General features: G+C 37.4%; 2 protein-coding genes across 2 annotated transcripts in view; both read right to left on the bottom strand.

The window, feature by feature from the left end:
• Hfm1 (helicase for meiosis 1) overlaps nucleotides 1-26,010 on the bottom strand; it is a 75,744-nt gene extending 49,734 nt beyond the window's left edge. The window contains exons 1-10 of the mRNA XM_042684583.1: nucleotides 25,940-26,010; nucleotides 22,561-22,673; nucleotides 20,201-20,510; nucleotides 7,463-7,725; nucleotides 7,130-7,177; nucleotides 3,406-3,476; nucleotides 2,487-2,619; nucleotides 1,786-1,937; nucleotides 519-596; nucleotides 160-318 (exon numbers count right to left, since the gene is read on the bottom strand). Of these exons, the coding sequence (XP_042540517.1) occupies nucleotides 160-318; nucleotides 519-596; nucleotides 1,786-1,937; nucleotides 2,487-2,619; nucleotides 3,406-3,476; nucleotides 7,130-7,177; nucleotides 7,463-7,725; nucleotides 20,201-20,510; nucleotides 22,561-22,673; nucleotides 25,940-26,010 (1,398 nt within the window). The remainder of the gene's footprint in view (nucleotides 1-159; nucleotides 319-518; nucleotides 597-1,785; nucleotides 1,938-2,486; nucleotides 2,620-3,405; nucleotides 3,477-7,129; nucleotides 7,178-7,462; nucleotides 7,726-20,200; nucleotides 20,511-22,560; nucleotides 22,674-25,939) is intronic.
• LOC122107694 (cytochrome b-c1 complex subunit 6, mitochondrial-like) lies at nucleotides 2,836-3,261 on the bottom strand. The gene has a single exon (XM_042679506.1). The coding sequence runs from the start codon at nucleotides 3,259-3,261 to the stop codon at nucleotides 2,995-2,997; it is 267 nt and encodes an 88-aa protein (XP_042535440.1). The 3' UTR covers nucleotides 2,836-2,994.
• Nucleotides 26,011-27,851: the final 1,841 nt, after the last annotated feature.

Below are 27,851 nucleotides of genomic sequence, written 5' to 3'. Positions count from 1 at the left end.
TATGATGATGTCACAGAAACTTCTTACTATCATAATATTTTGCTACTATCCAGAACTATACCTGAAAATGAAAAAAAGATTCTCATTTTTCTTTAAAATCAAAATGGTTAAATATCTCACAAGTCATAACAAACCTCACAGACTAAAATCCTTACTTACATCTTCAGCATTTGGAATTGTTGCAGATACAGCCACAAATCTCATTGGAATAATAGTGATGGTATTTTGCAAAGGTTGAGATAATGACTGTACAGTTTTCATTCTGCTAACTACAACTTCAAGAGTTGGACCACGATTTTCATCTTTTACAACATGTACCTAAGAAATCAAGAAAAAATAATCAGTTATAACTCAAAATTGATGTAATCAATTATAATCTATAATGATATTAACATTTTTTCTTGGAGTCTTTTCTACTTTAAGGAGTTAAACATATTATTTGGCTGAATATGTCCCATTTCTTTTAATCGAATCTAATCATTTCATGTGATTTCTCAAAGAAATAATGTGCTTACTACCTCATCAATGAGAAATAGTCGAACCAGTTGGACCAAAGAGTTGTCTCTCCATTTCCTAGTCATGCTGTCCCATTTTTCCTACAGAAAAAAAAGAGTGCAAGTAGTTTAATGTGATGAGGGTGGAGGGAAATGGAAAGAGAAAGCAATAGAAAGGTTAACATGACTAAATGTAATATATGTATACGTGAATTACCATGTTCAAACCCCTTTGTATAATTAATATACACTTAAATGACAAAATGACAAGAAAGGAAAATAGCCTAAGTTAGGTGGTAGCGAGAAGGAGAGGGCCCATGGAAAGAGTGAATGAGAGTGACTAGTCAAAGTATTTAATATGCATGTGTGAAAATAGAACAATAAATCCCGCTAAAACTGCTTAAAGAAGAGGAGAAAAGGAGTGAGGGAGAGAGATAAAGTAAGTGAATTTGATAAAAGCATATTGTATGTATGTATGGAAATGTCACAATGAAGCTCTCCTTGTACAAGTTATATATTCTAATAAAATATCTTTTAAAAGACATCAATAAGAATTTATTTAAACAAATGATGGGCAATACTCTGAAACAGACTTAGTAATTAAAAACTATTTAAAACATTTTGACAGTGATTTAAAGCACTTTGTTTTTAAAAAGTAGGTCCTTTATATTTCTAAGGTTTAATCACAAATTTAAGTCAAACTGCATATTTTTTAATTCTATCAAGGTAGGATTTAGATAAGACAGATCATGCTGCCTTGGTAGAATGTATTTTTGCTGAGCCAAACAATTATAAGCAGTATGATTACAAATCAAAATAACAAATAGAATATTCTTTGTCTATTTTTTATCTTTGTTATTTGTATTCTACCTATTTATTTATTTGGTATATTTTGGTGCCTGAATACCATTACTTTTTATGTTAATTTGTTTACAATACAAATATTTATATACTTAATTTGTATTTTCATTTACTTTTTTCTTTTGATATAAAGAAGTAGGTATTTTCTTTTTTTGGTCAGTTGTGGGGTTTGAACTCAGGGACTGGGTGCTATACCTAAGCTCTTTTGTTCAAGGCTAGCACGCTACCACTTTGAGCCACAGTGCCACTTCTGGTTTTCTGGTGGTGACTTTCATGGACTTTGCTGTCCATGACAGTTTTGAATACCGGTCCTCAGAGCTCAGCCTCCTAAGTAGCTAGGATAACAGGCATGAGCCACCAGTGTCTGGTTCATAAAAAGTTAATATTTTCTGTTCAACCTGTTAAATGAAACAGTATATATAATGCTTACTGGAGTTGTCATAATAATATTGGCATGCTGAATCTCAAATAGGTCATCCATTACTGTATCTCCAGTGAGTTCTTTACAATTCAATCCTAATGGTCCAAATTTTTCCTTCCAGTCATCAAAACGTTGACTACAAAGAGCTTTTATTGGTGCCACTGTAAAAAATATATTTACTTTTGACATGAATACAATTTTAAAATTGTCATAAATTTTAGTTAATAAAGTTAGGGTAAAAATATGCATCTAGACCTAGTGCTGATAAGTTAAAAAGTTACCAATATAGATATTGGTATCTATAGGGATATAAATTTAAATCATCAGAAAAGCATAAAAATAGAAATAAAGTGACTGCTCAGGTAAGTACAACTAATCATGGAGAGAGATCAAGCAGAAGATTATTGCTTTTTACTTGTTAAGCCCTTTTGTCGTTATTAAAATTATATTAATAGTAGATAGAGTCTTGCCTAGCACTACTATAAAAAGGGAAGAATTTAGTAGGGCTTGAGTGTAGCTCAGTAGTAGAGTACCTAGCATGTGCAAGACTTTTGAGTTCAATCTCTAGCATCACAAATAAATACAATTAAAAAACTTTCTTAAAAATGTATGGGAAATCAAAGAGTAATGCCTATAACCTGGATTTAATTTACTTCTTTTCTGTGTCAATGTTTTATTATCATAACTAATCATTATTCTTATATACTTACTGTAAACAATTTTAATGTTTAGCCATGGTAACGGTGCTTCCATAAGCAATCTTATGATAGCTAGTTCAAATACTACAGTTTTTCCAGAACCAGTTGGAGCACAAATCACAAAATTTCTATCTGTGTAAAGAAGCTAAAAAATAGAATTTATCTGATTGTGTAATCACATGTAGACAAATGAATAATAGTTCAAACATTTTTATCTCTACAATTACTAAAATTTCAATCTTTCCAATCCCAAACTACACAATTAATATGTCATATTGTTTTATTTATCAAAGTAATGTGATAAACCTAGCATAAGTTCCTTTCTATTCCAGAGAACTTTTTTTTCTTTGGCGATCATAGGACTTTATTAAGATACATCACTACTAATTACATAGATACTCCTAAACCAGAATCCAAAGTCCATAGGAATTTATAGTTGTACACATTAGAAATGACACGTTCAAAACCAGAAGGTTAATATCCTGATGCCCATTTGATAGTCTGGAGTGAGTCTGCAAATTTACTTCAAGCTGGTAAAGAGTTTGTGGGCCACACAATGGTCCCTTGCATGCAAGAAGTCAAAGAGCTCATCTGTGCAATCCTCTTTTGTCTGTGATCGAGATGATACACGCACATGACAGGCCTCTAGATGTTCCCTGGCCTTTGCACATTTCTCCAGCTGCTCACATTGCTCTCTCATTGTTGTCAGGGGATCCACTAATTCCTCCTCTTCCTCTTCTTCCTCAGAGAACTTTTTAAGAACTATTCCAGAGAAGTTCTTATGCATCTAATAAATACAAACTAATCCATCTATAAAAGTCATGTTTCACTTAACATTTCCTTAACTCCTAAAATGAGTGTGGCAGTGACTAGGCCTCTCTTTAGAAAGCACACAACTTAAGAGAAGATTAAATAGTTTCAAGATACTTACATCATCAAAAGCTTTGGACTGTATATAATTGAAGTAAGGGAACTCTTTGAAAATGCTTCTAAATTTTGCCGCTTAGAAGAACATTAAGGAGTCAAATATTTCAGAGTAAAAAATGTTATTGTGTCTGGGGGGGGGGGGGAAGTGTCAGGAGGGAAAAAAACTGGGAGAAAACAGGGAAGAGGTGACACTTTTCAAAAAGAAATGTACTCATCACCTAACCTATCTAACTGTAACCCCTTTGTACATCACCTTCACAATAAAAAAGTATTTTTAACTTTAAAATTTTGTTAAATGGACAAAGATCCTGCTAGTATGATGAAATCTTCAATGTTAAATCTAGAACATTAAATCAAATAGCCTAGTCAAGGGGAATAGCACAAAGCAGCACTCTGGAAATATAAAAAGAAGCATAGTACTATGCTTCTATATGTTTCAATCTCCTCCATCATATTTAACTTTAAGTAATAACATTTATATGATTTCTTGTTTCTCTATAGGGACTTTCTAAGTTCTTTTTAGAATTTGGAATGCAAGTAAGCTGGGATAATTTCCATTAATTCTATTGTAAGGTGCCAGAATAGCACATTTATATACTGTTAAAATATTTCAGATCTATTCCTTTCTCCAACCTCACCCAAGAATGGTAACTCCTTAAGAACTTACTATTTTCTTAACTAACATATTCCAAACACCTAGATCATAATATTTACATAGTAAGTACTCAGTTGCTACTTGTTTGCATTTACTAAATGAAGCTGTTGACATAAATCTGCACTTTATTTTTAGTTGTACAGCATGTCAGAATACTTTTGGCAAAACAAAACTGAAATTTTAACTTTGTCATGCCATCAAGTTTTGAAGGATTCTTGTTTTTTCGTCTTTTCCTATATTAATTTATTACAAGCCTAGAAATGGACTATCATGCTAATTTTTCTCTCATTAGATAGTTCTATATTAGTTTATATTCACAAACTGAATTTCTGACTCAAAGCAGACACAGAATGTTTCCCAGATCATGATAAACTTCAATCATTTATGTCATATATCACCACTCTCAACATCTGAAATCAAATTTTACATTTCATTCAATAAATTCTCATCAATGTCACTCATTGCTGGAAAAGCTCTACAAAACTAAAAATAATACTCTATGGCAGAATAAGCAAACAAAACTTCTGTTTCATGGATTACAATTCAGTAACAAAAGAATTAGCAAATATATTGTGATAAAATAACTGAAATATTCTCAAATGAAAATAAGCTTCATTCATTTTGAATACATACTTAAAAATAATAAAGCAGGGCAGGGAAGGTGGATCAGTGGTAGAGTGCTTGCCTTGCATGCATGAGGCCCTGGGTTTGATTCCTCAGCACCACATAAGCAGAAAAAGCCAGAAGTGGTACTGTGGCTCAAGTGGTAGAGGGCTAGCCTTGAGCTGAAGAGTTGAGGGACAGCACCCAGGCCCAGAGTTCAGGCCCACAACCAACAAACAACAACAAGAAAATAATAATAAACCCATGGTTTCCCTTATTTGCAATATCTAGTATATGTCTGAGACAAGCAGAAAAGGTCAGATAAGTTGATGTTAGGGAAATGAACCCTAAGATATGTATTCAAATTTTTTTCTTTCATGCGATTGTTTCTAACACATTTACAAGATTATTTCTTTGTTGCTTTGTAGTCCCTCCCCCACAGTATAACCCCTGCTTTCACTGTATTTGATGTTGGTATAATTTGTGGAGGGAAAGGGGAAAAACAAATCGTTTAAATAGGGATACAGGTGGATCCATTTCAACAAAGAAATGTACAAGTCGTTATGTCAAAAAAGAACTTTACAACTTTAGTGGTGGGGGGAGAGGGGGGAAGCAGGGAGGATTGGGTGGGGGGCTGGAGGGAGGATGGGAAGGGATGGGAAGGAGAAACCAAGGAGGAGGCTACAAGGCTTGATAAGAAATGTACTCATTATCTTGCCCATGTAATTGTAACCTCTCTGTACAGTATTTTAACACAAAATAATAATAATAAAATAAAAATAAAAAAAGAAAGAAAATAATAATAAAGCACAATATTTCAGTGAGTTTGATAGCATATGAAAATTTGGGCAAGATTAAATCAATAGTCATCAGTGTAGAAAGCAGTATGAACTAACAAAGACGTTTAAACAACAAAACAATTTTAGCTGTTCTTCTACAGCCTCAAAATCTTTAAAACGCTTGAAAAGGTAGTGCTATATTATGAAAGAGTTCCAGCAAAAGAAGAATCTCTCATCATGTAGCTAGGCAATCTCTAACTATTTAATCTATTTCTATGTATAGCATGCTGAGATATCAAGTGCAAAATGTTGGTGGCTATATCAGAAGTTATTACTTCATGATGTATGACACTCTTGACACTATTATCCCCCTCCTTCTGTTTTAACTATATTCAGTTAGATGCATTGGTTGCAACTTTTCATGACTGGTCAAATATGTTTTTTTTTCCTTGGTGAAATAAGTTTTGACCATATTTCATTAACTCAAATGATTGCATAGTACCTAGAATTGTTGCCTAGATGTCCATAGCTTGACTGCCCAGTAACAAACTCACTTTCTGCTTTGCCAACTAGACAATAAATTTTAGGATTCTAGAGCATTTCCAAACTTTGAGTCACTAATTATATACAACTAGAGCAGTTTTAATGAGATAAGTTGACTGTTTAAAAATGTTCAAGGGGCTGGGAATGTGACTTAGTGGTAGAGTGCTTGCCTAGCATGCAAGAAGTCCTGGGTTCAATTCCTCAGTACCACATACACAGAAAAAGCAGGCATGGTGTTGTGGCTCAAGTGGTAGAGTGCTAGCCTTGAGCAAAAGCTCAGGGACAGTGCCTAGGCCCTGAGTTCAAGCCCCAGGACTGACAAAAAAAATTCCACTGATTATAGATTAGTTCTTATAGATTATTTCTTCTAGACTCTTCTTACAGATTACTACTTTACTAAATCAAGGGCACAGATAGGAGCTGGTGGTTCATGCCTATAAGCCTACCTACTCAGGAGGCTGAGATTTGAGGACTTCAGTTCAAAACCAGCCTGGGCAAAACAGTTGGTGAAACCCTATCAAGAATTAATCAGCAAAACCTAGACTGGAGTTATTGCTTAAGGGCCAGCAGTGAGGAAAAAAGTCAAGTGAGAGCTCAAAGCCCTGAGTTGAAGACCCTGTCATTGGCACACAAAAAATACAAGACAAACAAAATCTCAAGGACAGATCTGCATGAGTTGAATCCCTGCTACCTGGGAGACTGTAAAAGGAGAACTGCTTAAATTCAGGGATTAAGATCCACCTGGCTAAGGTAGTAAGATCATGTTTTAGGGGGGGAAAAAAAGTTAAGTTTAAAGCAAACGAACAGAAACAAGGCCACACATGGTGGTATGTGACTGTAATCCCAGCATTTGAGGAGGCTAAGAAAGGAAGATCATGAATTCAGTGACAGTCTGGGCCACATAGAGACCCTGTCCAAACAAACAAATAACACAAATCTGACTTCTTTATCCTCTCACAGGCCGATAACAAAGGGTTCACAAACTGGTACCTAGATTGCAGGCCACTTGAAGTAGCATTATCATATCCCAGTATCTCTTACATTACTCAAAAGACTGCCAACCAATATAAACACAATGAAATGAAAGTATGTTTAAAGTATTATTTCATAAACATAAAGCAGATGTTCTGAAATAATTTAAAGGATACGGATTTCTGCAACAGCTTTCAAAGAACTTAAGCCATTTTTGGTCACACCTAAAAAAATGCACATATAAAACCTTACACACTTACATGGATTTTTAAAATCTTTTCTATAATAAAAGGCTTTCAATAAAATTTGTATAACTTTTTGTTGACTACAGTTGATAGCATAGTTAATATTAGGACACAGTTAAAAACAACACAATAATAATAAAGAAATGCAGAAATTACACATAGAAAGATAATATACTTAAACTTACTATATTTTGTATTCTTTCCTATGCTAAGAAATTCAGATTAATTTGTGCTTTTATAAAAACGGAAGAAGCAAGAAATTACCTTGAATATCATGAGGCTGGGATGCAATTGAAAAAGATGATAATTTAAATATATCTTCTCCAATTTCAGAAGAAGGAAAAGCACCATCTGCTGGAAGCATGTTTGCAGAAGATTGAGATTTCTGGTTATTATTTCCACAGTTCCTTGATTTCCCCTTGTTCACTTCTCTTTGGGTAATTTTCACTGAGCCAAGGTCATAACGTAAGTGTGCACTGTCACTGGCATAAGTATTTTCATGCACATTTTCACAAATTTTAAATAATCTGCAAAATAAAACACACCACTATCACAACATGTTTTCTACTTCCAACAGTTGCTTAGCATTTGAAAAACTAGCAAATAATTTTCTCCTTTAGAAATATTCATAGTATGGTTTATTCAAACAAAAAAGTTAATTGAGATGTTCCAGGAAGATGGCGGAGGAAAAGCTGGAGACTAAACAATCTCTCGCATAGAAAGCAGTTTTAGTGCTCCAGTGAAGTCCTAAGCCAGAGAATCACACCAAGTGTGTCATCACAGTACAGAGAGTTAGGCCAAAGAGGGAAAATCCAGGCAAGTAGACAGCTCCGAGCACTTGCCAGCAGCCATGGCTGCAGTGGCGGCAGAGGCAGCAGCAGCCATAGCCGTAGTCCAGGACAAAGGCACCAGAAGCGGCCGGTGAGTGGATTCTACTCAACACCAGCAAGAACAGACAAAGAGCAGACATCTTCATCCTGCAGATCACAGACCAGAAATGACCCAGGAACCAAGACTCAAGCATGAGTAGAAGCCTGACATCCTCATTCCTTCTCAGGGAGCAGAGGAGGGAAGGGCACCCTTCCCCCCCCACTACCAGAGATCTCCATCTTTGATACTGACAAAGGCCTGGCTGAGCAGCTAGCTCCAACTCAGGCTACAACAAAAGAGTCACTTAGCAGGTCACAGGAACCTAACCTGACCTGCCAGGCTCAGCTCCACCCAGGGAAAAGTCACCCAGCCCAGGCTGAGCAAGCTCCGCCAGCCCCAGGAGTGGCTTTCTTCACTGGGTAAACAGAGCCAGAGGCTGCCTCTCCCTACAACAGCCTTGACAATCAACTGAAATTCAGTAAACATAAACACTGAGAATGGCTCCAGGCTGGGCTCTGAAGCTAGCCCCACAGGGAAAGCTACTGTTTGCTGAAAGGCCTCAACTCTACCCAGAACCTAGCCTCATCACAGCATCTCCAAACTAGAGGAAACAGCCATCTCCCTCTTTTGTGATACTCAAAGCAGATCTCCCTCCCACTGAACTAGCCTGGGAGAGGATCACAAAATCCTGGCTAAAGCAGAGCATTTTTCTGCCTGCTCAAACAAACTGACTTAAGAAACCAACAAAGCCACAAGAAAATCAAACACCACAAGTAGACCAGAGACTCCAACAAGAGACTGGTTACAGACACAAGGGAGATACAGGATCTTCCCATCTCCCTCAAAAAATCAAAGAACTCTTTTTTTGTACCTTTTATAAAAATTTTTTTAAACTTCTTTTAATTTTTAATTAAAAAAACGTTTTATATTGTTATTTTCTTCCTCTTATAATTTTTATTTTAGAGGTATATGTGTGTGCTTTTTTTTCTTTTTCTTTAGCTCTACTGACCTTTTGATCCTTTTTTTCCTTTCTCATTCTTTTCACTTTTTCGTCTCTTTCGTTCTTCTTTGCGTGACATAATTGCTGTTCTGCTCATCCTCAGATATACCCATAGTCGATTATTAGACCTTATCCCCCATTGTGTACACACTTAATCCAGAAATTTTTTACTCAAAACCCTCTTAGACTAGAAGTGGCGCTGTGGCTCAAGTGGTAAAGCACTAGCCTTGAGCTGAAGAGCTGAAGAGCTGACAGCGCCCAGGCCCAGAATTCAGGCCCCACGGACGGACCCCCCCCCAAAAAAAAACCCTTAGACTTAGGGCTAGGAAGGTGGCTCAGTGGTAGAGCACTTGCCTTGCATGCATGAGGCCCTGGGTTCGACTCCTCAACACCACATAAGCAAAAAGAAAAAAAGCCAGAAGTGGTGTTGTGGCTCAAGTGGTAGAGTGCTAGCCTTGAGCTGAAGAGCTGAGGGACAGCGCCCAGGCCCAGAGTTCAGGCCCCATGACAGGATCCAAAAAAAGAAAAAAACCTCTTAGACTTAAATTCCTTAATAGCAGTACTATCTCTACCTATATAATATTTTAAGCATTTTTATTTTTAAGTTTTTCACGTCTTTCTATCCCTCCCCTTCTCTTATCCCTGTTCTTCTCTGAATATTACGTTTTTATATTTGCATAATTTTTAAGTGTTTCACTTTTTAAATTTGTTTTTCTATTTTTTCTTGTCTCCTTTTCTTTTTCTTCTATTTCTCTCTCTCTCTACTATCATTCTATCCAACCTATTTCCCGCTTTGAGATTAGGACTTAGTTAACTCTCCCTCCACCTTTCCACATCCCTCTATTCCTATTTTTACCCACATCTCTCCCTACACCTAATAATTTCTGGTTTGCCAAATTCTTCTTTGCGGTTTGTAGCCCACTAATACATAGTTGTTTGATGTTGAATAGTTATATCTGTTGAACTAGATTGTATCTGCAGACTTTTGACGGTGCAACTACCGACTTTGGTTGATGCTTGCCTTAAGATAGTGGTCTAGCAAAAAACTGGTGTTACTTTCATCCCAAATGGGCAGAATAAGCCGGAAAAACACAAGAAAAATGGCAAGTCTGGGTATCTCATGATAATCAGGGGACAGAACAGATAATGAATAATCCAGAGGAGAGTTCCTAAAAAGCTCTACAAACACTACTAGTAAACATGATAAATGAAAAGACTGAAAACCTGCAAAGGACTCTGAGCGTGTCAGGGAGAGAGAGGAGGCAAACCAAAGGTCAATACAGGAATATCATGAGCGTGAGGAAGCTACTCAAAGATTGATACAGGAATTTCATGAGAAGCTTGAGAACACTCAAAGAGAAATAAAGGAATGGTGTGAGCAGGCTGAGATCAGACAAAGAGATAGATAGGAATTGTGGGAGCTGACCAAGAACAGACAAAGAGAAAGTCAGGAATGGCATGAGCAGGCTGAGAACACTCAAAGAGAACTACAGGAATCGCGTGAACATGAAGAAGCTAATCAAAGAGTAATACAGGAATTGAGAGAGCAGGATGAGAACACACAAAGATCACTAAAGGCCTTCATGGAATCCATAAACAGAGCTGAAAGAAGTCAGGGAGACCACAAAGGGAATGCTGAATGGAACCCAACAGAAGGAACGGGAGTCCAAGGAAACCATAACCAATCAACTAAGTGATTTGATAATAAACATTGAACACCAAATTAAGTAAGTAAAGAAGTTCATACAAGATCTAAAACAAAGCTCCAACAAAGAATCTGAAGCCATCAAGCCGACCATTGGAAGGAAAAGAAATAAAAAACAAAGTAGAAAGTCTTGATAGTAGGTTAGACCATGCAGAAGATTGAATTTCGGGGATTAAAGACAGCCTAGATATTATAGAGAAAGAACATACAACCATCCAAGACAAATCCAAGAAATATGATAGATCGATTCAACACTTGGAAGACACCATCAGAAGGCCTAATCTGAGGATAATGGGTGTAGAGGAGCACCTAGAGACAGAAGTTAATGGTCTAGGAAATTTGTTTAACAGGATCCTAGCACAGAACTTCCCAAACATGCAAAAAGATAGGCCTATTCAGATACAAGAAGCTTTTAGAACTCCAAATAGACCAGACCAGAACAGGACATCCCACCATCACATTATAATCCGTACAGGATTAATTCAGACCAAGGAAAAGATCCTTAAAGCTGTCAAGGAGAAAAGATCAATCGCCTATAAAGGGAAACCAATTAGAATCACCTCAGATTTCTCAGCAGAGACAATCAAAGCAAGAAGAGCCTAGAATGATGTATGCCATGCCCTAAAGACAAACAACTATCAACCAAGAATACTGTACCCAGCTAAACTCTCCTTCATAACTGAAGGTCAAATAAAAGCCTTCTGTAGCAAAGAAAAATTGAAACATTATATCTCCACAAAACCAGCCCTACAAAAGATTCTTAAAGATGTCCTACACATAGAAAACCAACAAGACCACAATAAAGACCAAGAAACTGCACCCAAACTGAGTATCCAAGAACCATAGGAAGAACCTAGTTGTCACAGCCCCCAAGAAGGTGGGTAAAATGGCAGGAATTCCCAAATACCTCTCAGTCCTCTCTCTCAACATTAATAGACTTAACTCTCCAATTAAGCGACATAGACTGTCCAGTTGGATTTAAAAGCAAGATCTTTCTATCTGCTGCTTTAGGAGTCACACTTGCCCATAAAAACAAACACATTTTGAAAGTGAAACGCTGGAACAACATCTACCAAGCAAACGGCCCCCATAAATAGGCGGGAGTTGCAATCCTAATATCAGATAAAATAGACTTCAAATTAAAATTAGTGAGAAGAGATAAACAAGGTTACTACATACTAACTAAGGGATCTCTCGTTCAGGAGGACATTACAATTCTAAATATCTATTCGCCAAACAACAGAGCATCCAAATTTATACAAGAAACACTACTTTCCCTCAAATCCCACATAGATTCAAAGACATTAATTGTTGGGGACTTTAACACACCGCTTTCCCCACTAGATAGATCAACTCAGCAAAAACTCAACAGAGAAACCGCAGATCTAAACAACTGCATAGATCAACTAGATTTAACAGACATCTACCGAATATTTTACCCAACAGCATCAGAATACACGTTTTTCTCAGCAGCACATGGAACATTTTCCAAAATAGTCCACATTTTAGGCCACAAAGCAAACTTGTCCAAATTCAGAAACATTGAAGTTATACCTTGCATTCTCTCAGACCACAAGGGAATAAAATTAGAAAGTCCTGTAACACATTGAGGCTGAACAACACACTGCTGAATCACCAGCGGGACATGGAAGAGATTAGAAAGGAAATTCAAGTGTTCATGATATCCAACAAAAATGAACACACAAATTACCAGCTCCTCTGGGACACAGCAAAGGCAGTACTCAGAGGCAAGTTTATAGCTCTGAGTTCCTACATCAACAAGTTGGAGAGATCTGAAACCAACAATTTAATGAGACATCTGAGCCTCCTTGAAAAAGAGCAGCAAGGTAAACCCCAATCCAATAGATGGAAAAAAATAATTAAAATTAAATCAGAATTAAATGAATTAGAATCCAAAAAGACCATAGAATCAATAAAACGAAGAGTTGGTTCTTTGAAAAAATTAACAAAATTAACAGACCCCTAGCAAATCTTATCAGAAAAAGAAGAGAACACACCCAAATAAATAAACTCAGAGATGAGAATGGAAACATCACCACAGAAACAACCAAGATTCAGAACATTATAAGGGAATACTTCTCAAACTTTATGCTAGTAAGTTTGAGAACTTGGCAGAAATGTACCTTTTCCTAGCAAATATTGACATGCCAAAACTAAACCAAGATGAGTTAAACCATCTTAACCTCATATCAAGCATTGAAATAGAAACAGTAATGAGACCACCCATCTAAGAAAAGCCCAGGACCAGATGGTTTTACAGCAGAATTCTACAACGCCTTCAAAGCAGAGCTCACACCAATACTCCTCCAACTCTTCATTGAAATTGAAAGTTCACTACCGAACTCATTCTATGAAGCCATCCAACTCTCATCCCAAAACCAGACAGGGACTCATCAAAGAAACAGAACTATAGATCCATTTCTTTGATAAACATTGAGGCAAAACTTCTCAACAACAATTTGGCCAAACGACTTCAACAATTCATCCAAAAAATCATACACCACAATCAAACAGGATTCATTTCAGGGATGTAAAGCTGGTTCAATATACACAGATCAATTAATATAATTCATCACATCAACAGAAGCAAGGATAAGAACCACATGGTTATCTCAATAGATGCAGAAAAAGCATTTGACAAGATCCAACACCCCTTTATGATGAAGGTTCTGGAAAAATTAGGAATCCATGGAACATTCCTCAATACAATAAAGACTGTATATGACAAACCTACATCCAGCATTATACTTAATGGTGAAAAACTAAAGCCATTTCTTCTTAACTCAGGAACAAGACAAGGATGCCCACTCTCTCCACTTCTCTCCAAGCTAGTATTAGAATGCCTAGTTACAACGCCGGGTGCTGGTGGCTCACGCCTGTAATCCTAGCTACTCAGGAGGCTGAGATCTGAGGATCGCGGTTCAAAGCCAGCCCGGGCAGGAGAGACCATGAGACTCCTATCTCCAATAAACCACCAGGAAACCAGAAGTGGCGCTGTAGCTCAAGTGGTAGAACGCTTGCCTTGAGCTGAAGAGCTGAGGGATAGCGCCCAGGCCCAGAGGTCAAGCCCCACGACCGACCAAAAAAAATAAAAATAAAAAAAAATAATAATAAAAAAAAAGAATGCCTAGTTACAGCAATAAGACAAGATGCAAACATAAAGAGGATCCAAATAGGGAAAGAAGAAGTAAAACTCTCCCTCTTTGCAGATGACATGATCTTGTATTTAAAGAATCCCACAGACTCCACTCCCAAATTACTCAAGCTGATTCAAAACTTTGGCAAAGTAGCGGGGTATAAGATTAACCCTCAAAAATCAATGGCTTTTCTGTATGCCAACAATGAGAAAAGTGTGGGTGAAATCATGAAAGCAACTCCATTCGTAATAGCCCCACAATAAATAAAATACTTAGGAATTAACCAAAGAAGTGAAGGACCTCTATGATGAAAACTTTAAAAGCTTGAAAAAGGTAATCAAAACAGAACTTAGAAAGTGGCAAAAAAACTCCCACGTTCCTGGATTGGAAAGATCAACATCGTGAAAATGGCAATACTTCCCAAGGCTATCTACAAATTCAATGCGATATCTATCAATATTCCAACCTCATTCTTCAAGGAAATAGAAGAGGCAATCCAAAAATTCATATGGAATAAAAGACCTCGAATAGCAAAAAATGATCCTCAACAGAAAGAACAGTGCTGGAGGAATATCAATACCAAATTTCAAACTACAAAGCCATAGTAATCAAAACAGCTCGGTACTGGCAGAAGAACAGACCTTAGGACCAATGGAATAGAACTGAAAACCCAGAAATGAACCTACAGATCTATAGCCATCTAATCTTCGATAAGGGAGCTAAAAAAAATAGGATGGAAGAAAGACAGCCTCTTCAGTAAATGGTGCTGGCAAAATTGGTTAACTACTTGTAGAAAACTAAAGCTAAATTCTTATATATCACCCTGCACCAGAATCAACTCAAATGGATGAAAGACCTCGGAGTCAAAGCAGACACTCTGAAAACATTATAGGATGCAATAGGAGAAACCCTAGGTCTCCTTGGCACAGGCTGAAATTTTCTTAATAGAGACCCAGAAATGACAAATCAAAGAAAGGTTGGACAAATGGGATTGCATGAAATTTCAGAGCTTCTGCATGGCAAAGGACATAGCTAGCAAGATCAATAGAAAACCCATGGATTGGGAGAAGATCTTCAGTAGCCATACAACGGACAAGGGTCCCATATCTAAAATATACCTGGAAAGCCGGGCGCTGGTGGCTCACGCCTGTAATCCTAGCTACTCAGGAGGCTGAGATCTGAGGATCGCGGTTCAAAGCCAGCCCGGGCAGGAGAGACCGTGAGATTCCTATCTCCAATAAACCACCAGAAAACCGGAAGTGGCACTGTAGCTCAAGTGGTAGAGCGCTCGCCTTGAGCTGAAGAGCTAAGGGACAACGCCCAGGCCCAGAGTTCAAGCCCCACGACCGACAAAATAAAATAAAATAAAATAAAATATGCCTGGAACTCAAAAAATTAAATCCCCCAACAACAAATCTTCAAAGCAACAACTGCCCAGTAAATAAGTGGGCTCAGGACTTAAAAAGAAACTTCTCTGAAGAGGAAAGGATGGCCAATAGACACATGAAGAAATGCTCAACCTCCCTAGCCATAAAAGAAATGCAAATCAAAACAACATTGAGATACCACCTCACCCCAGTTAGAATGGCTAGAATCAAGAACTCTAATAACAACAGATGCTGGAGGGCATGTGACAGAAGGGAACCTTACTGCATTGTTGGTGGGAGTGTAAACTTGTTCAACCACTTTGGAAAGCAGTATGGAGGTTCCTCAAAGGACTCCACATAGAGCTCCCCTATGGCCCAGCAATCCCCCTTTTGGGCATTTACCCAAATGTTCACAAACAAGACCACACTAAAGCTACCAGCATAACTGTGTTTATTGCAGCATTATTTACCATAGCTAAGATACGGAACCAACCCAGATGCCCCTCAGTAGATGAATGGATCAAGAAAATGTGGTATATATACACAATGGAATTCTATGCCTCCATGAGAAAGAATGACACTGCCCCATTTGTTAGGAAATGGAAAGACTTGGAAAAAATTCTATTAAGTGAAGTAAGCCAGGCCCAAAGAAACATAGATCCCATGGTTTCCTTTATTTGCAATAACTAGTATATGCCTGAGTCAAGCAGAAAAGGTCAGATAAGTTGATGTTAGGGAAATGAAACCTAAGATATGTATTCAAATTTTTTTTCTTTCATGAAATTGTTTCTAACACATTTATAAGATTATTTATTTGTTGCTTTGTATGTCCCTCCCCCAAGGTATAACCCCTTACTTTCACTGTATTTGATGTTGGTATAATTTGTGGAGGGGAAGGGAAAAAACAAATAGTTTAAATAGGGATACATGTGGATCCATTGCAACAATGAGATGTACAAGTAGTTATGTCGAAAAACAAACTTTACAACTTTGGTGGGGGGGAGGAGGCTCGGGTGGGGGAACTGGGGGGGAGGGGTGGGAGGATGAGAAGGGATGGGAAGGAGAAACAAAGGAGGAGGCTACAATGCTTGATAAGAAATGTACTCATTATCTTGCCCATGTAATTATAACCCCTCTGTGCAGTATTTTCACAATAAAAAAAAAAAAGTTAACTGAGGGCTGGGAAGGTGGCTCAGTGGCAGAGTGCTTGCCTTGCATGCATGAGGCCCTGGGTTTGGTTCCTCAGCACCACATAAGCAGGAAAAAAAAAAAAAAGCCGGAAGTGGCACCATGGCTCAAGTGGTAGAACGCTAGCCTTGAGCTGAAGAGCAGGCCCAGGACTAGACCCCCCCCCAAAAAAAATAAATAAATAAAGTTAATTGACCAGGTACTGGTAGTTCATGCCTGTAATCCTAACTACTGAGGAGCCTGGGGTCTGACGATTGTGGTTTAAATCTAGCTTGGGTAGTAACTCCAATTAAGCATCCAAACAGCTGTGGCTCAAGTGTTAGAGTACTAGATTTGAGCAGATAAAAATTCAATGACAGTCCTGAGTTCAGACTCCAAGACTGGCACCAAAAAAAAGAGTGAATTATTCTTCTAAAATATGACTTGCTAAATGTATCATTGATTTACATATATTCATTTTCCTAAAATCGAGGTAAATCCTTTCGGGTAGCCAGCCTGTGTAACTAGCAAAGTACTGGAGAAACACCGTGTGATTTTTCAAGGCTAGGTCTTACGACATATCTTCCCTTCTATGCCAAGATTTTTTTTTAGGTCTGATCATGGGCCTGAACTCTGGGCCTGGGCACTGTCCCTCAGCTCTTCAGCTCAAGGCTAGTGCTCTACCACTTGAGCCACAGCACCACTTTTTTTTCTTCTGCTTATGTGGTGCTGAGGAATGGAACCCAGGGCCTCATGCATGCAAGGCAAGCGCTCTACCATTGAGCCACCTTCCCAGCCCCCTATGCCAAGTCTTAAGATGGATCGCTCTGTACAAAGCTAATCACTATATCCTAAGAACACTTAAGTAACTCTTGAAAAGTCCCATGTAGAGAGGTACTGAGGTCTCCTGTTATCAAAAAGCACCGACTTGTCAATGGAGAATAAGAAGACACCTTGAAAATGGACCTACAGCCCCTGTCAAGTGTCAGATGTCCACAAATTGTTTTATTTTAGTCCAATGAGAGGTCCACAAAAATCTTATGTGCACTTATGAAACTCGAGGCCACAACTATCAATTTACTATTCCAAGCTCCTAACATACACACAAAATATGAGAAATTAAAATGTTTATTATTGTATTAAGCCATTAAGTTTTAGAATAATTTGTACACAACAATGGATAACTAATGATCTTAGGACTTGTGCAAGTACTATATTTTTCTTCCAGGAACACTTTCCCTCTTTATTTCCACTTAACTTGATTCTATTACTCCTTAAAGTTAAGCTGAAATGTAACTTGGTCAGGAAAACCTATCCTGAACTTTGTAGCAAACCTGGTCTACATATTATATATGTTCAAGCATAGCAGTTTCCAAAAGAGAGTCTGGAGATTAGTTCAAAGAATCTATGAAGCCAAAAATTTTCATACTTCTAAGGTAACATCTATCTTTTCTCTCATTCTCTCACTGGTGTACACGGGAATTTTCCAAAGGTTCCAAATCATTGGATAACAGTTGTGATGTGATATCTGAGAAAATGAACTTAAAAGGAGGAAAGATTTACTTTGGCTCCTGGTTTCAGACGTTTTCAGTCCACTGTCAGTCCCACTGCTTTGGGCCTATGGTGAGGCAGAATTTCACAGCAGAGACCACATGGTAGAACAGTGCTACTCATCTAATGGCAGCCAGGAAACAGTGAGAATGGGCTTGGATCCCCAAATCCCTGTTAAGGGCATGCTGCTGATGACCTATTTCCTTCAACTAACCTCTACCTCAGTTCCCATCACCTCCTAATAGCATCACCAGCTGAGAACCAAGCCTGCAACACAGCCTTTGGAATCATTCCAGACCCAAACTATAACAATACAAAATACAAAAGCAAGTATGAAAATCCAACTTTCTATTATTAAGATATTAAGAACATTTACAAAACATTAAACAATGCCATTTTTTTCACCTTTTTTCCCCTTTGGAAAGGGCTGAAAGTGTAGTTCAAAGTGATAAGCATACCTGGCTTGCAAGCACAGTGCCCTAAGTTTAACTGCAGTATTACATATACATATTTTAAAGAGGAAAAATTATCCAGTTGGTGGTGGCTCACACCTGTAATCATAGTTACTCATGAGGCTGGGATCTGAGGATCTCGGTTCGAAGCCATCCGGGGCAGAAAGCAGAAAAAGTCCCTGTGAGACTTTTTTTTTGTCAGTTGTGAGGCTTAAACTTTGGGCCTGGGTGCTGTTCCTCAGCTCTTTAGCTCAAGGCTAGCACTCTGTGGCTTGAGCCACAGCGCCACTTCCAGTTTTCTAGTTAGCTGGAGGTAAGAGTCTCACTAATGTTCCTTCCTGGGCTGGCTTTGAACCATGATCCTCAGATCTCAGCCTCCTGAATAGCTAGGATACCTTGCCTGCCCTGTGAGACTCTTCCCATTAGCCACTCAAAAACCAAAAATGGAGCTGTGGATCAAAGTGGTAGAGTGCTATCCTTGAGTAAAAAAGAGCTCAATGACAATATCTAGTCCCTGAATTCAAGCCCATGACAACAACAAAAAAAAAAGGAAAAAAATTAGTTGTAGAAGTTTTATTTGAGAGGTTGGGAAGATGGCTCAGTGGTAGAGTGCTTGCCTTGCATGCATGAGGCCCTGGGTTCGATTCCTCAGCACCACATAAGCAGAAAAAAAAACCCACAGAAGTGGCCTGTGGCTCTAGTAGTAGAGCACTGCTTTGAGCTGAAGAGCTGAGGGACAGTGCCCAGACCCAGAGTTCAGGCCCCACGACTAAAAAATAAAAAAGAAGTTTTATTTGATAAGTAATTATTCATAATTATAGGGTAAAATAAGATGTTTAGAGAGAAATGTGTAGTCTATAAAGAACAAATTTGGGAGAATTATGGAAAAGGTCATTCTGATCAAGCACTGGAAACTTTGATGGGCATGTTAAATTTCAAGCCCACTGTAAAAACCTTTTGAAGTCTGAAAAATAAAAAAAATAAAACACAGATTAGGGGGATTATTATGTGTCACCTCAAATATTTATTATTTCTTTATAGTTAGACCAAAATCTTCTTTGAATTATTTTGAAATGTACAATCTACCATTATTTTTAATGATACTTCTAATGTGCAACCAAACAACAGAACTTATTCCTGAGATTTTGTATTTATTGACTAATATCTGTCCTTTCACCTTTCACTCCTACTTTCAGCCCTAATAACCACAATTCTATTTTCTACATCATCATTTTTGATTCTACGTATGAATGAGATCTTAAGTTATTTGTCTGGCTTAGGTTACCTAACATATTCCAGATTTACCCATATTGATACAAATGACAGATTTTTTTTTTTAGAGTTTCTGTGTTTATCCTACAGTGGGATTATATCTTGATAAACGCATCATAAACTAAAAATATTCTAAGTTGAATTAAGAAAGTAAATATTATAACTTAGCAATGCAGTACACTGCAGAGTATCAGTTGTTTATCCTGTAGGCATGGGGCTGACAGGAAACTGAGCAAAATACTTCCTAAGATTACTAGCATGTAAGGTATTTAACCATGTATTTTTATTGTTTGTGCCTGCCCACTAAAAGATAAGCCTCCAGATCTAACAATGGCTAGCACGTAATTGCCTCTCCTGGTACTGTTTTCTCATTTATAGTCTATTGTATTTAATACTTCGGATATTGTTTTTTAGGCATATTGTTTTTTTTAATTGAACATTATTTAGTTCACTTATTTACCTTTTTCGAAATGCTGATGTGCTTTCTCCTTTATCTTCTGCCATATTGACTAATTCCATTTCACCAAAAACATTTTTTTCAAACGGTGCCATTTTAATGCCCATGTGACTTTTATATTTCTGAGAAGAACCATAAGTCAGTTTGCCAGCAATATGTGATAAGTTACTGTTATCCATTCTTCCTGAATTTAGATTATCCTGTTCATATTTATTAAGGGAAAATTGCATGTTTTGTCTTGGTAATACATAATCTGCTTGGTCATTAGTAATCTTTAAATTTGATGTTAACATTTGTGGTCTCTTTTCTTGACCTAGGAAAAAGGAATATGTTAATTATTATTACATGTTCTTTATGAAAACAAATTTTCAAGATGATAATGGAAAAAACTGCTAAAGTTTTTCCCAAGAGTTTACTAGGTACATAAAAAATTAAAAGAAAAAATTAGTTCAATGTAATCTACAATACAATATGTAGGTCTGAAATCCAGGTGGCTGTTGAAGAAAGCTAAAAAAAAAAAACAACTTTTTTTTGTTTGTTTTTGCCTGGAACCAGGACTTGAACTGAGAGCCTTGAGCTTGTTCAGCTTCTGGTTCACAGCTGACACTCTGCCACTTGAACCCACCTCCAACCAAGCTTTTTGCTGGTTAACTGGAGGTGGAATCCCTCAGACTTCTCTCCTCCAGCTGGCATTTAGCCACAATTCTCCAGCTCTTAGCCTCCTGAATAGCAGAAGTACAGGTGAGAGGCACCAGCACCCAGCCTTAAGTCAGAATTATTATAATCAAATTCACAATTTATAGAGTACCTATGTTAAAAAATAGGTTTAGTTCCTGATCTAAAAAATAACTATAATTTTTCCCAAATGATATAATTTACAAGCAATTATGCAGATTCAATACTTCATATAATTTTCATTGTCAATACTAGGATATGAACTCACTAGGAAGATGCTTTGCCACCTGACACACAACCCCAACACTTTCTTAGTTTACTCTGTGTGTGTGTGTGTGTGTGTGTGTGTGTGCACGCGCACGCGTGTGTGCACGCGCATGCACATGCCAGTCCTGGAGCTTGAACTCAGGACCTGGGCCCTGTTCCTGAGCTTTGTTGCTCAAGGCAAGTGCTCTATCATTTGAGCCACAGCTTTACTTCTAGATTTTGGGTGATTAATTGGAGATAAGAGTCTCACAGACTTTCCTGCCCAGGCTGGCTATGAACCATCATCCTCAGATTTCAGCCTCCTGAGTACCTAGGATTACAGGCATGAGCAACCAGCACCTGGTTTATTTTATAATCTTGACCCTAATATCCAGACAAGGAAATGTGACAGAATTTTAAACCTGTATTAGAGTAAAAGAATTTTAGGGCTGGGAAGGTGGCTCAGTGGTAGAGTGCTTGCCTTGCATGCCTGAGGCCCTGGGTTCGATTCCTCTGCACCACATAAGCAAAAAGAAAAAAGCCGGAAGTGATGCTATGGCTCAAGTGGTAGAGCACTAGCCTTGAGCTGAAGAGCTGAGGGACAGTGCCCAGGCCCAAAGTTCAGGCCCCACGACCGGAACCAAAAAAAAAAAAAAAAAGAATTTTAAAGCTTTCTTTACAGAGATTTTCAAGAATTTCTAGGAGGCCTAGTGGGAGTCTAGAAGTCTCTTTTGTTTACTCTTTATTAATTCTCAGTGATTCACGTCTTTTATTAGTACTTAAGTTTCCATTTATATATATATATATATATATATATATACTATAATATACATTTTATCTATTATTTGCTACATTTGAGTGCATTTTTTACAAGACATATAAAATATGAGGCTTAATAAGAATATTAAAATTTTCTAGAAATATTACATTAGATAAAACATAGTTTGAATGTTTTTGTTTTGTTTTGTTTTTTGCAAGGCCTGAGGACTGAACTCAGGCTCTCACACATGCTAAGCACATACTCTACTACTGAGCTGTATTTCCAGCCTGAGCCTTGCTTTTGAGTTCTATAAAAATGTCAAACTATATACAGTCTTTTGCATCTTCTCATTTTTAGTTAATATACTTCAAGGATTTGGATCCCAGAGGACTTTGGCATTAGTAGAGAACATGACAAACTAAACAACAGTGACAAGAGTTTTAATAGTAAGAAAAAAAAATATTCACAGAATAGGAGTCCAAACAAGTGTGTGATGGTATATGGTATATTGAATAAATGTATTTTAGATCTTAAGATTTGAAGGGAACTATTTTGAGTAAGAGAAGCCTCTTCCATTTCATTTTACTAAGATAAAGGAAGTAATATTTTAATGTGTCATTAGATTTTGCTATATTAACATGAACTGCCTGAGTTTGGCTTCACAACCCATGTGGTAATTTACCTAATAGTTTATGACTTTCTATTTCTTCCTCTAATTCCTGAATATCTGGAATATCAGTAGTCAATGAAGCAGGAGGAAGAAACCAATCCAATGATTTTTCATTGTCTGGAAAGCTAAATAAAGTATAAAATATGAATATATGTTAGTAAAAATATAACAAACTTTGTTAAACATTCCTCAACTTTCTACCATAAACAGTAAAATAGTAAATAGTAAATAATTCTCAATGGTACCATTTTAACTATACATAATGCATCATACATTATGCATTACTTATGACACACCTCACTCATTATCATGGGTCAAGAATGTGCAATGATACTATTACTACTATTCTAGGTTATTCCTGTAACATTATTAAAAATTAACATCCTAACTGAAATAGTCTTCATCTAGAACCTCTACAAACTAGTTGAAGCAACAGCTGAAATGAAGTACAAGAATAAGCTGAAACTGGGCTGGGAAGGTGGCTCAGTGGTAGAGTGCTTGCCTTGCATGCATGAGGCCCTGGGTTCGATTCCTTAGCACCACATAAGCAAAAAAGAAAAAAAAAGCTAGAAGTGGTGCTGTGGCTCAAGTTGTAGAGCGCTAGCCTTGAGCTGAAGAGCTGAGGGACAGCGACCAGGCCCCAGAGTTCAGGTCCCACGACTGGACCCCCCCCCCAAAAAAGAATCAGCTGAAACTGACAATCTCTTTATGAGTCTATATAGTAAATGGTGTGGTCACTGGCACCCTCCACATCTTTACTCATCTTACAGCTGGGATCTTATCACTGTCTTGTAACTATAACTACTGTTGTAGTTATTTTCCAGTCAAAAGAAAATGTGTGGGGCTGGGGGTTTAGCCCAGCGGAAGGGCGCCCGCCTGGCGCGCCCAAGGCCATGGGTTCGGCTCTCAGCCCTAGTTTAAAAAAAAAAAAAAAAAAAAAAGAAAATGTGTTAGGCAATAGGAAATAAAGTTCAGAAAAGAATCATACATTCTGGCCTATGTTTACATAGTATTTATTTAATATATATAGTGTTTATTTTAGTATATTTTCAATTATTATTATTATATTATTATTATTATTATTATTTTGGTCCGTCATGGGGCTTGAATTCTGGGCCAGAACACCATCCCTCAGCTCTTCAGCTCAACACGCTATAGCGCTCTACCACTTGAGCCACTGTGCCACTTCAGGTTTTCTGAATGGTTTATTGAAGAGTCTCATGGACTTTCCTGCCCAGGCTAGCTTTGAACTGTGATCCTCAGATCTCAGCTTCCTGAGCAGCTAGGATTATAGGCGTGAGCCACCTGTGCCCGGCTCATTTATTATTTTTTAGTATATTTATTTCATTTTCTTTCCATTTTCATTTAGGATGTTAAACTCTTTGAAGCAAAAGACCTGGTCTTTTATTTTGTTGCTTCTTATAGCACTTAGCTATGGACCTATTTTTCCAATCAAAAACCTATAGCACATTATCTAACAACAGGCCAGAGTATCTGAAGTTTAAAAGTATGTTGAAACATCACCAAGATCACACTTAAGATTATGTACTACTCCTTGCTATGAGGAAACCAACCACAAGTTTTCAATGGTCCTCTCCCACTGGAGTCACACTGGTCACATTAAGTAATGAGATGTATGACATGAATGAAATGTTACCAATGAGAGAAGCGCATTAGGGCCTCAGTGCCCAGGGATTTTGAGGACATGCCCTTTAAGGGAATATTGGAACCCTGGCCCCTTCTTGATGTATTAGCATCCTCTGTTGGACACAGAAATTCCAGAATCCCAAAATAAAAGCTTTTTAGCCTAAGCCATATTTGTATAAACCGTTCACGTACAGGTAGCCACTGTTATCAATTAATAGTGGTGAACTTCCTGAAATCTAAGTTCTCAGACTCCAACCAAAGCCAAAACTTGCAAGAAGTTTTTGTTTTGTTTTTGTTGTTTCTTAAGGATAGCAGTTTAAGCCTAATGTTATGTTTTCTGATAGGGAGTATTCCAGAAAATCTGAGAAAGAGGGTAATATATGAGTCATCTATCTGACTCCACTATTCAGCCTCCTCCTAAAATCAAATCCCTTGTGATTTCCTTGTTTTCTAGAAGTATCACCATTCTTCTAATCACCAAAATCTAAATCACATGATCTTACTTTCTCTCTGTAGAGAGAAAATGTTCCAGTTTTACTGCAACATTTATAACACATCATTTTCCTTTTATTTCCACTGTCACTGTTATAATTGTGTCTAGTTGAGAACAGCAGAGTCTTAACTGCCCTCGCTACCTCTAGGCTTTCACACTAATATATTTTACATGTCCCTATCACATTACTTTGGAGTTGTTTACATCATCATACTCCATTCAAAATCCCTCAGTGGCTTCCAAATAATGCCAAACTTCTCTAATGCTCTTAGACTACATCACAGTTTAATTCTTCTAATATGTACTTTTTAGTCCAGGAAAAATGTAATTGCTTATTGCATACCTGCTATAGTTTGGATAATTGTCCCTTAAAGGCCTATGTGTTTAAGGATTGGTCCCAGCCTGTGTTACTGGAAGTAGTAGAACCTTTAAGAGATGGGACCTAGTAGGAAGACATTCCAGTCACTGGGGGCACAGCATTAAAGGGGACATTAAAACCACGACTCCTTCCTGTCTTTTTGCCTGCAAGCTGTCTTGAGGCAAGAGTTTTCTCTGCCATATGATTCCACCATGATGTACTTCCTCACCACAGGCCACAAAACAATAGCATTTTCAATCTCAACTCGATTTTTTAATTTAAGTAAAAGTCTGTTTTATTCTTTTTATATCCCTCTCAGCACTCAATCAGTATTTGAATATTTCAGTAAATGAAAGAATGAGTAAGAAAAAATAAGAGTAATAAATATTTCATAACATAGTAATACAAATAAACGGAAAATTTAGATGTGAGTGTAATCATATTAAAACCTCTAACAGCTAGTCTTTAATAGACCACCTATTTTAATAGACTACTATAACAGTCTTTATAGACTTTAAAAGATTAATATTTTCCTGTTGCCTTTGGTCCCACATCTTTATTTCCACCTCTACTTGCCTATCCCACTTGGCCTTTGGCATTTGGCTATTCTGTTTCCTAAAGGTGCCATCACTTCTTGTACTGATTTACTTTCACCACTACTTTCAGTCTTTACCTTGGCCAAGAATAACCAGAATGCAAATAAATGGTCAATCTGTTTTTAAAACTATAACACAAAAGATGTTAAATGTTAGTTACTCCTTTATATCTGAAGTTCACAGCTTCCAAATACTAATGAATGTCAGTTTCTACATTTTTGTATTTACCAGAGAGAAAATTAAAACTCCTTAAAATTAAAAAAGATATTCTATATTATCACTCTTCAAGATACTTACTTTTCAACTTCATCTGGGGTTCTGAAAAGCAAATTATCCACAGAATACATGTGGTCATCTGATTCCAGCATTCTATAAGATATACAAAAGTAGTTAATATCTTATTTACAAACATGTAGAAAAGTATTTCTGAGGATGTAGACTCAAATCATTAATTTTCCAATGTCTTATAAAACAGAGCCACAGAGAGATGTCCCAGTTTCATCTTCTACTACTGGCTCCAAAGCACCTCCATAACAAATTGCACGAATTTCTGTTCTCCACTGAGTCATGTATTTTCACATTTGTTCCTCTCTTTATGCTGCTCCAATGCTTAAATGTATTTTCTTCCAGCCTCAACCTGTCAAATTCTTGTTCATCCTTCAAAGTGTAGGTCACCATTTCTACAGATATATATTACTTCTTTTTCATTCCAATTACTTTCCCCTGGACATCAACACTACATCTCATTTTGTCAAAATTCTGAAGCACTGGTAGAATATCTATAAATCAAGACATGAAACCAAATGCAAAAATCACAAGATATAAATTATATTTCTATTTCTTCTGTGAGAACACACTGAAAATTTGTTCTCAGGTGTGAAATTGAAATAAAAAGTTGAGCCAAAATAATGCTCATGTTGTAGAAGTCCTCATTACCAAATTCAATTATATATCTCCTATATTGAGTCTTTGCCAACACAAGGGTAAAACACAAATTGGGATCTAACTACAAGTATGTTAGGACTGCTTTACTGATTCTCAATATTGTGGAGGTTTTAATTATTTTGGCAACTAGATTTTCCCCACTTCCCCACACTTCAATGGATTCTATTTTTCTAAATTTGTTAGTCACTGTCATCAACAAAAAGAAATTGTAAAAGCTGAAGTAAATTAATGTGGTTTTATAAGAGTATACACCTGTAATCCTAGCTACTTAGGAGGCTGAGATCTGAGGATCTCGGTTCAGAGCCAGTCTAGACAGGAAAGTCTGTGAGACGCTATCTCCAATAAACTACTGAAAAAAACCAGAAGTGGCACTGTGGCTCAAGTGGTAGAGCACTTACCTTGAGTCAAAGAAGCTCAGGGACAGTGCACAGGCCAGAGTTCAAGCCCCAGAACCAGCACACACACACAAAAAAAGTTTATATGAAAATCAGAACCCTAGAAGAGCAAGAGGCAAAAGAGAGTCATTTAGAAATATGCCAATAGAATTATAACATCTTTGTTTATGCTAGTCTTTTTTTTTTTTTTTTTTGGCTGTTGTTGTTGTTGTTGGGGCTTGAATCCTGGGCCTGGGCGCTGCCCTTGAGCTTTTCAAATCAAGGTGAGCACTCTGCCACTTGAGCCACAGCGCCACTTCTGGTTTCCTTGGGGTTAACTGGAGATAACAGTCTCATGGACTTTGAGGATTTGTTGTTGGGGGATTTAATTTTTTGAGTTCAAAGTATATTTTAGATATGAAAGAAACAACTGCCCAATAAATAAGTGGCTAATGACTTAAAGAGAAACTTCTCTGAAGAGGAAAGAAGGATGGCCAATAGACACATGAAGCCATAAAAGAAATGCAAATCAAAACAACATTGAGATACCACCTCACCCCAGTTAGAATGGCAAAAATCAAGAACTCTAATAATAACAGATGCTGGAGGGGATGTGACAGAAGGGAACCTTACTGCATTGTTGGTGGGAGTGTAAACTTGTTCAACCACTTTGGAAAGTAGTATGGAGGTTCCTCAAAAGACTCCACATAGAGCTCCCCTATGATCCAGCAGTCCCACTTTTGGGCATTTACCCAAATGTTTACAAACAAGACCACACTAAAGCTACCAGCACGACTATGTTTATTGCAGCATTATTTTCCATAGCTAAGATCTGGAACCAACCCAGATGCCCCTCAGTAGATGAATGGATCAAGAAAATGTGGTATATA

The sequence above is a fragment of the Dipodomys spectabilis genome, unplaced genomic scaffold (assembly GCF_019054845.1).
Source record: "Dipodomys spectabilis isolate Male_0828 unplaced genomic scaffold, ASM1905484v1 ptg000002l, whole genome shotgun sequence".
NCBI classification, from domain to species: domain Eukaryota; kingdom Metazoa; phylum Chordata; class Mammalia; order Rodentia; family Heteromyidae; genus Dipodomys; species Dipodomys spectabilis.
The sequence above is the reverse complement of the archived record's forward strand: the minus strand, read 5'-3'. Positions and strand labels throughout refer to the sequence as shown.

Excerpts from the sequence above, each read along its gene's own strand:
- LOC122107694 (XM_042679506.1), bottom strand. The coding sequence starts at position 3,261 with ATGCATAAGAACTTCTCTGGAATAGTTCTTAAAAAGTTCTCTGAGGAA.